Below are 9,843 nucleotides of genomic sequence, written 5' to 3'. Positions count from 1 at the left end.
TTAATCAGGCAAAAAAATAATTTAATAAATGAATATCATCAACATGGCATTAAAAACATCAAGACATTCACAACGTGCTTTATTCAGGTCACTGGCAAACACACCGCCGTCCGGAGCGGAAGACAGCTCAGCGCCCCCTCATGATGAAAGGTAGACATGATATGGCAACGTAAGGACACTGAGTGACAACATGTTAAGCACACTGTGGTATGGCTTTTTCAGATTACATTCAGCTTTTTGCATTAGGGAGACATTAGCTACTAAAAAACAAAAAACAAATGCTGTAACATTTGAGCAGAAACAAAAAGTAGCTTTCAAGCGCTTTAAACAGACATCACATGCAGCAAAAGAATGATAATCACTAAGCCCGAACTGCACTAAACTGAAATAATACACTGAATGGAATTTTAAAATTTTCAGATTGCTGTCAATTGTTTTAAAAGCCTTGATTGTAGTTAGAAGACAGCAGACTTGATCCTATGCTGTTTGACCTTTCACATTAAAACCATGCATTCACAAGTACAGTTACCATGACAGCTCCAATCACTGACGCCACAGAACTAGGAACAATAAAATTTAAAGACACTGTCGAGGACGCTTCTTCATTACTGGCCAATATAACTTCAATAATTAAAGTGGACCTATTATGCTTAAAGGTTGAGGAGTCCGAACCCCAGGCTATAAGTGACCTGTAAGTTAGTAATTACAATGAAGGGCACATTTACATTTAGCTAAGCTGCTCTTGCAGTTATGCTAAAGCTTGCGAGCTTTGATTAGAAGTAATAGCAGTTATACTGTACTGTCAGAACACTTTACTGGCCACATACCTTTGGTATTTCTTTACAGTTTTCCACTTTAGTGTCAATTTCAGCCACTTTCCTCATCTATACAACTATTAAAGAGGATATACTTTATGCAAACGCTGAAATAAATATCCAGTGTTCTGTCCCACAATAAGCAGACAGCGTAAACTTGTCTGTAAAACCTTAAATTCACTATCTTCTTCTTCTGGATCGAATTGGGAAGTCGTGAAACTGTGCATTTTAATAGGCTTACAGTTTGTTTTCAGAACTTTATAAACAGGTACATGGAGATGGCGCCAGTCACCTGCACCAGATTCTGTAGTAAAAGTCAGGTGAAGATCAGCCAATCAGCAGGAAGGTGGCTAAAAGGGACAGCTTGTTTCACACACTGGATGAACTAAGGTGCCCAATATAAAGTAAGATAAATACCGACTACTGTGTGAATCATGGGAAGTTACACTACTGGAGCTCAGCAATGAAAGCATGGTTCTGTAAATTAGAATAATAATACAGCCACTTTAAAATGTCTTACTTCTTCAATTGTCCAAACACAAATGTGCACAAATCACAGACAAATGGTCAGAATCAAAAATAACAATAAATACACAACAGAGATTTGTTCAGAACACATCCCCGGCAAAGGTTTGTTAAATAAAGGACAGGCAACTGTCTGAAATCAAACCCCGGATGGCATGAGAAAGAATTTCCTCTCATAATAAAAACTATACAAAACAAAAAGCGTCCTCAAAACTGTTCAGCGTCTGGTCAAAGTCACTTCATCTAAACACGACGAAACCGAAAAGATTATCAGTACAGCGAACACCCCAACACCACGACAGCCTCACACAAGTTTAAGACAACAGTGAAATCGAATACATTTAGGTTAAGAGGCTATAAAATCTTCCTGACTGTGTGAGGAATAATAATAGTGAAAATGCTCAGCAGGAGTGAATACCAACAGGTTTCGGCAGCTGCTGGCTCTATACATGGTTAAATTCGTGTGCAATTACAGTACATGCAACTTATCACATGGAGCTGAATGAATCCAAGTTCTTCTAACTTCTTCATGCATGAGCAACCCAGCAGCCCTTAGTGCTCTCACGGGTTAAGTCTAACTCGGTCAAATTCAGACGGTAGCAGGACATTCATCTGTGCAGGAATGTGCTTTAAAATTAATTCATAACAAACAGAGGATGAAAAATAAGTGTGGATGTGCAAAACGAAGAAAATTAAAGTGTTTTGACCTTTGAAAGTTCTGCGGTGATTTTCAAATAGATAGGAATGTCACGAAAACCTGCTGTAATAAGCCTCCGCGGTGCTAATTAGGTGTCGTAAGCAGACGTCTGTCCTCGATGGGCACAAAGTGTCAGCATATGCGAGTTTGTTCCCATAAGCCTGAAAAACATGTTTACATATAGCGCGAATGAAGTCAAAGCTGACAAACTGCTCCGTGACTGGTAGGTGTTGACACTTAGCTGAGACCGAACCTGCTTGCAAGCTGCCGGCTGAGCACACAAGAGCAGTGGCGTCAGATTGAGTTCTGTAACATTTAACAGGTGTGTGTGTGTTTGTGTGCGCCAGCCTTCATCCGCTCTGTTGCTCTGCTCTGTGGCTGCGTCAATATGCTCCAGATCGAATACACTCAAGTGATCCACTCACACACAGTCACAACTCACTCTGTATCCTTCTCTCTGCTCCGAAGGAAAAAGACAGCAAGGCAGAGAGAGACGGAGAGATGGAGCACAGATAAAACAATAACCAGTGCAGTGAGTTTTGTCCTGAAACTAAACTGACCTTAGACCTTATTAAGATCACATTTGGTCCATTAAAAAGTGAAATATCACAGATGAATTCTGCAAAAATGTAACAATCCTCCTCCCTGTGTAGTATTAGATCTTATATAAAATGCTGGTGGTGTAGTTAAAACTAAAAGACGGTGCTGCTGCACTACTGCCATTGGGCTGTAGGTACTGCTGAGTGATGAGCTGACTGAGGTAGAGCAGTATCTGGCTGTCCTCCTCGCCAAGCCCCAGCTGCTCCTGCAGGAAGCACCGGCGGCGGCTCTCCACGACCTCGGGCCCCTCGGTGGCGCTGACTGGCAGGTGGAGGTGATGGGTGAAAGTGAACAAGAAGGCCTTGGCCGCTAGGTGACAGAGCGTACTCTGTAAGTGGAGGAAGTAGGTGGAGCCCCGGCGGATGTAGGTGCGGTGGTCAGCGATGTTAGCGAGCAGCTGGCCACGATACGGCGGGCAGCGCAAGGTCTTCTGGTCAGCGTCCAGGATGGAGATGTAGCGGCTGTAGCGGGAGAGCGAGTAAAGCATGCTAGAGCCCAGCGGGGATGCGACCCTGTGGGGAAGAGAGCGAGACAGCGATCCTTGTTAGTTCTCCCTCTCTCCCGTTACTCAAAAACAACTAAGGCAATTCTGAATGCTACTCATGAGTCTCATGATAAAAGGAACTATCAGGAGTTCAGCAACCACACTTGGAACATTTCAGGCTCCTGAAAATTCATCTCATTGCATCCTCCCTTATTTTTGGCATCATCACATTGCCTAGCAACTGGCAAAAATTACCTGTGTAGGGTTTATGCACCTATAACACCTGGTAAAAGACAAGGTCATTTTTAATTTTATGCCAATAACACCTAATCTCTAAAAAAAAAAAAAAAAAAACAAAAAAAAAAAAAAACCTATGCATGATACATTATGATATCTCTATTTTGCCTAGCAACCACCTAACAGAATATAATCACAGGCCAAACTATGCTGTAGCATGTGCATGTAATAGTTAAACCCAGTATGCAAAGGGCTGTGTTTGGAAAAACAATTAGACTAATGAGAACAATCTGATCACGTCTGATGTACAGTGCAGCAGATAACTGAAACAATATTTTAAAAGTGGGTAAAAGCACCAAATTAAGGGCTCTGTGGAGCCATTAATTAAAAAACAATCCCATTAGGCATTTGAATTTTCAGTTACACAATTTTCCAATTTGGCCTGTATTACAGTTTTGGAAAACTGCTGTTTTATGTCAGAATTTCAATCACTAGATACATTTTGAAGGTTTTACTTTTGTTTTTTGTTTTTTTTATATACTTCTGGCTATAAGCAAGACTACAAACTGTCTTCAGAGCAAGAAAAACTAAATGTTACTTTAACAGTCCAAGGACAGCTACAGTTGCACAGAGCTGGGGAGATCAAGGAATTAATTTTTTATCCCTTTGATAGCACCATCAACTGGGTAGCAACTGGGTTTGGATATTTAACTCTCATCCACTTACAATTTATTTGCACATGACTCATTTAATTTCATGCATTCAAGGCAACATCTGTTCAGCTGTTTACCTACATTTTTGATTTGGCTTTTTTTTTTTATATATACATTTATTTTTAAAAACAGGCTAACACAGGAAGATGGATAGCCGTTTACGGTCATATAAACAGCCACTTCATATTGGTCTTTGGACAGGTTCAAGCTGACTGATACACCACTGCACTGCCCAGCTGTTTGTTATATACAGTAACTTGTGTAACTAATCTAACTATACTACCAGGTGTTTGAGATTAGTTAATGTTCTCCCCTTTTCTTGTTTACTTCATTGTAAAGTAACACAGTGAGGAATCTTTGAGTCTTTTTCTGACCAGAATATATATCCTTCAATCTGCATATTAAAAAAAGAAAAAAAAAGAAAAGAAAAGCAGGATATTTAAAAGTAGAATGGGAGGCAGAGCCTTCAGCTCCCAGGCCCCTCTTCTGTGGAACCAGCTCCCACTTTGGATTCAAGAGACAGACACCTCTTCTACTTTAAAGATTAGGTTTAAAACTGTCCTTTTTGATAAAGCACATAGTTAGGGCTGGATCAGGTCACCCCAATCCTCCCTTATTTTTGTCACACTGCAACAGCCTCAAGTTGCTGGTGGATTCCCATGGTGCACTGGGCGTTTCTTCTTCACTCAATATGTGTTTACACAACACTCTGCATGTAATCTGCATTGTCAGGGATTGTAACATGTAGTCCTTTTACTGAAAAAAATAATCTCTGGCTTTCTTCAACAATGTGTTTTTGTCCTGTCTCCCTCCCCTTACTCATAACTACTCTTGGCAGATAGCTCCCCCTCCCTGAGCTTGGTTCTGTTGGAAGTTTCTTCCTGGTAAAAGGCAGTTTTTCCTTCCCACTGTTGCCATGTGCTTTCTCACAGATGATTTCCTAATGTCGGAGTTTTCTTTGTATTATTGTAGGATCTTTACCTTACAATAAAAAGCACCTTGAAGTGACTGTTGTGATTTGGTGATAGAGAGTTGAATTAAATAGACTGTAATTTTTCTGAGTCTTTAGACTTTTAAAGTTGACTTCTAAATGGAAGATTAATGATTTGTGATTTCACACTAAGATCATTTAAAAAGGCAAGTCTTTTAATAATAAAAGACTTTATGTACCAATTCTGATACTTTATCTACTTATGAATGATTTCACTGTAGTGTTACATTACCTGCTGCACAGCTTTAGCATTGCACAATTCTGAATGTTATACTTGTTGTGTATGTATCAACTGGTTGAGTGTAACAAATACACTCAGTCGCCTTGGATCCCCATCTTGTGTGAATGACTTTGGGGGATTCGCAGCCCACGCTGTCACCAGAAAGATGAGTAGAAAAAGAAGTTCAGGGACAGATGTGCTCAAGGTTGTATTGCGTGTATGCTTGGCTGTGTGAGTCATCAAAGTGTGAGTCACGGGGGATGAGTAAGAGTAGCGTACGGCGCAATACCAACAAGAAAATGTAGAATAAACAGTCACTTCAAGCTTCACATTGATGGAGACTTGCTAAGGTTCTGTGAAAAGCAAACTTTATGCTTTATTTAATCTTTGTTAAAAGCATCATCACTCATTAGTTTGATTTTCCTAGTACTACTCTACCTGAGCTTAATCACAGACATTCGTACTTTCTAACTACCTATAATACCGAAGTGCATCAGAGTTTGACTCCATTCATACCTCTGCAATCCAATGAGTTTCCACCTCTGCAGGTCAGTCAGGGTGAAGGGACAGGACAACCAAGCTTGAACCCTCTCTCCACACTTCCCCGGAGCCGGTACGAAGAGAGCCAGAGCCGCCACCAACCGGCGGACTCTCCCCTCGTCTGCCCCGAGCACCACCAGGGTTCTGCCACTCAGCAGGCACCACAGGGCTTGGATGGCAAAGGGGTACTGACGCACAAACCTCAAGGCTCCTTGGCCAGCCTTCTTCCTCTGACGCAAGGTCACCACCGCCCCATAGCCGAGAGGTGACGCGGTCTGATCGGACCCCGTGGAGCCACTCATGGTGCAGTCTGACCCATCCTCCGCCGAAGTACGGGAAACTGCATCTCCAAGGAGGCCGCTAGGCAGCTCCAACCCAGTCACAGGGCTCTCCGAGCACGGAGAGCCGACAGTGTAGTCATCCTGGAGTGGAAGGAGGGCCTGGGGTTCCTGGTTGACCACAAGAGTTTGAGAGGGCTGCAGATGGGAGTTTTGGCAGAGACGAGGCACCGCCTCTGGGGCAGAAGCCTCATAGAGGAAACCCTCCTGGGCCATACAGCATGCTGTGTCTATCGGAGCCAGCAACTCAGACCCACTTACTCCTTCGCACTCCTCCTCCCGGTTGGCCTCAAGCTCAGACACCACTTCCAACAAAGACACGGGTGTCTGGTGTCCACCATTCTCACCTTCATCCTCCCCTGCAGTTGTCTCCATCTCTTCACTGCTGCTCTCTCTCTCCAGGTTATGGTTTGGGTCAGGGGTCAAGTCAGAGTCAGGATCAGGATCAGGCGCTTCTGACTTCATACTAACCAGACCCTGCTGCATCTCTGCTAGACCCACTCCACTCTTATCACTGCTGAAGCTTCCTTTGGTCTCCTCTGAGCTCTCCTGGGTTTCAAGAGTCTGGTCTGAAGGGGAGGACTCCAGATGACTCTCCCCAAGTCCGAGCTCACTCTCCTGAGTAACACTGGTCTCAGAAGCCGGGTCTAGATGCTCCGGACGTTCCAGCGCATCCAGCTCATGAGGTTCTGGTGTCAGAACAATAGGAGGCGGATTTAAGAGTACATAATTATCTACAGCATGGTTCACAGCACAGAATGGTCTTAGTGTTCCCAGTTCATCCTCGTCATCATCACTGAGGTCCTCCTCAAACAAGAAGGCAGTGACTCTCTGTTTTCTCTGCAGTGCCTTGTCCAGGCGGCGTGTGTAGAGGTAACACAGGTCACCCCGGAAACTTCTTTCTGTCTCCTTCAGGAGCTCCACAGTGGCCTCATAGAAAGTCTTGTCACACAGCTCCTGCAGGGTCTTCAGGCGCTTGTCAAAACATTTGGCAGATTTAGCTTTGATCAGCTGTGGCGTGTAGGAGAGCTTGCGTTTAACACCCTCCTCCTCATCATCATCATCATCTTCACCTTGTCCACGAGGATGACCCTGTCCATCCTCTCCTTTCCCCGCTTTCTCACTGTAACCACAAGGGTAGGCAATCTTGGCGTATTTGTTCAGCAGCTCTTCGCACTCACTCAAGCACTCGTCCACACACTTTTGGCAGGTGACAGCGTGAGGATCCCGTCGTGGACGGCGGTGGTAGGAGCTGATCTGCTTCAGCAAGTCCCTGTGTTCAAAAATGCTCTTTTCCACGTTGGCCAGTTCGTTGGCCTTTTCCACAGCATGAGCAGAGTACATGCTCTGAGGCCCCGCCTCTCTCTGCAGGCCCTCCTCCCGCTGCAGCACAGAGTGAGTGTACCTGAGGGAGAGCACAACAGAGATAGTGATCGACCTGTTTTTCCACACAGGGATATAAATATTACCTGACACAACAGGATAAGACTAACCAAGCACAGGAAACACTGGATACCTGCAGCTGAGACCCACATCTTGGAGCAGAGTGGGGATCATTTTATTTTTAGCAATGCTATTATTGTGGCTCCAATGATATCTGTATTGATCTGCTAACTGATTTTACCAATACATTAATCAATGGTCAAATGGATTTTTTGACAGCTACAAGATTGATTAAATTCTGTACAGAAATACAATCACAGGCCACTTTACGAGATATAGCTGTTCAAATATCTAATCAGTCAATCACGTGGCAGCAACTCAAAGCATTTAAGGAATGTTTGAAATATTTCAGAAGCGACTGCTATTACTACCGACTGTGCCACACAAACATCTCTTGGGTTTACAGAGACTGGTTTGAAAAACAGAAAATGTCCAGTGAGCGACAGTTCTCTGGGAGAAAATGTCTTCTTGACACCAAAGGGGAATTTCCAGATGGCAGGAAGGCTACAGCTACTCAAATAACTGCTTGTTACAGCCAAGTTATGCAGAGGAAAGTCACTGAACACACAACATGTACAGCAGCTGAAGACCACACTGGGTCCTGTCAGCTAAGAACAAAAAACTGCGGCTACAGTTTCTTGTTACGTCACAGTCCACCTGAGTGTTGTTGCTTACCATGTCCATCCCTTTATGACTACAGTGATCATCTGATGGCTGCTTTCAACAGAATAACACATCATTTCAAAAAACATTAATCATCTCAAACTGGTTTCTTGAACATGACAATTAGTTCACTGTACTCATACGGCTGCCACAGTCACCAGATCTCAGTGGAAAATCTCCTGTGGAACAGGAGATTCACATCACAGATGTCCATGCGACAAATCTGCAGTAACTGCGTGATGCTCTCATGTCAATACGGATCAAAATCTGAGAAAAGCTTCTAGCATCTTGCTGAATCTAAACCATGAAGATTTAAGGCTGTTCTGAAGGTAAAAGGGGGGCCAACATGGTGCTTCAAAGATGTGCCTAATAAAGTGTCTGGTGAGGGCACATTGTCGCCGGAGGACAGGATAATCCTCTCACATTTCATTTAGCATTATAGCAGTTTAAAAATATTTTGAAACCTATCAACATAGTATCAATTAAATATCAGATTACTCATATTTTTAATGCCATCATGTTAACATTTGATTCAAATAACAGCTGTGCCAAAGCTCAGCCTCACAGTTCAAATCAAACTAGTTAATCAAATTATATCAAATCAAACTAATCTCTCATCACTTATTTTCTGCTGGCTAAATGTCCAAACACACATGGTTCTTCCTTTAAGGGTTGAGAATCCCCTACCTTCCATTTAGAGCACCTGTTTGTGTTATAGAGTGTCAGTACTCAACAATGACACCCATCCCTGATCCTTCTAGCCCACAGAAACACAGAAGCATCATTCTAACACTCATCAGTAGATCAAGCTGCCAAGAAATCCTGCTCACTGAGAATCTGAATACAACTATCTGATGTAAACTTCTTATTTGGATGAAGTCTTTTTAAACTGTATGTAGGAGAACAGTTAAGGTTGCGCTGGCATTCTTACTCAAGGTCTCGGAGCTTCCTCTGGAGTTCCTTGGCAAATGCTCTCCTGTTCCCGGCCTTCAGGCACTCTGAAGCCTGCGAGAAGCGAAGAGAAAGCTCCTGAAACTGCAGCATGATCTTCTTTTCATCTGCTGCAACGTAGGCCATGCAGAAGGGCCGCACGAAGCCTCTCGCCTCAAGGTCATAAAGGGTAAGGTGATGCACGTAAGCAAATGCCCCCTCTTTCGAGTCGCCCAACACCACCCTGGAGTCCTCCACAAAGCTGAGCCTTGGGTAGCCAGTGCCAGGCGGATGCCCCACGAAGGAGGCCTGGTAGTCCACTGACATGATGCGCAGGGAGAAGTAGTTGAGGTCGAAAGTGCCACAGACTTTGGGATCATCTGGGATAGTAAGGAGAGGCTGTGGGCCCACCTGTTCAGAGAACTCTGAGATGAGGATGAAGTCTTTGGTGAACTTGGCATAGGAGGTTTTGGCCCAGGGGTTGGAGTCAGCCAGAGGATAGAGGGGGACAGAGAACTCCTCTGGGAGAGGCCAGGGATCAGGACTGGTCTGCCCATACTCGTCCTCTTTAGCGAAAGCCACCACATCCGGGGAGCCTATCATAGTGGTGTTTCTAAGCAAGACATGAGAAACACGAGACACGAGTG

The 9,843-nt window shown here is 43.9% G+C and overlaps 1 protein-coding gene across 1 annotated transcript; it reads right to left on the bottom strand.

The window, feature by feature from the left end:
- smcr8a (Smith-Magenis syndrome chromosome region, candidate 8a) lies at positions 1–9,823 on the bottom strand. The gene is made up of 3 exons (XM_040005979.1): positions 9,198–9,823; positions 5,799–7,565; positions 1–3,149 (listed from the first exon to the last, which is right to left on the bottom strand). The coding sequence occupies exons 1-3, from the start codon at positions 9,797–9,799 to the stop codon at positions 2,693–2,695; spliced, it is 2,826 nt and encodes a 941-aa protein (XP_039861913.1). The 5' UTR covers positions 9,800–9,823; the 3' UTR covers positions 1–2,692.
- Between the last annotated feature and the right edge of the window lie 20 nt (positions 9,824–9,843).

Source organism: Simochromis diagramma, unplaced genomic scaffold (genome assembly GCF_900408965.1).
Source record: "Simochromis diagramma unplaced genomic scaffold, fSimDia1.1 OVJJ01000510.1, whole genome shotgun sequence".
NCBI lineage: Eukaryota > Metazoa > Chordata > Actinopteri > Cichliformes > Cichlidae > Simochromis > Simochromis diagramma.
Note: the sequence above shows the minus strand (reverse complement) of the source record. Positions and strands in the feature narration are given on the sequence as shown.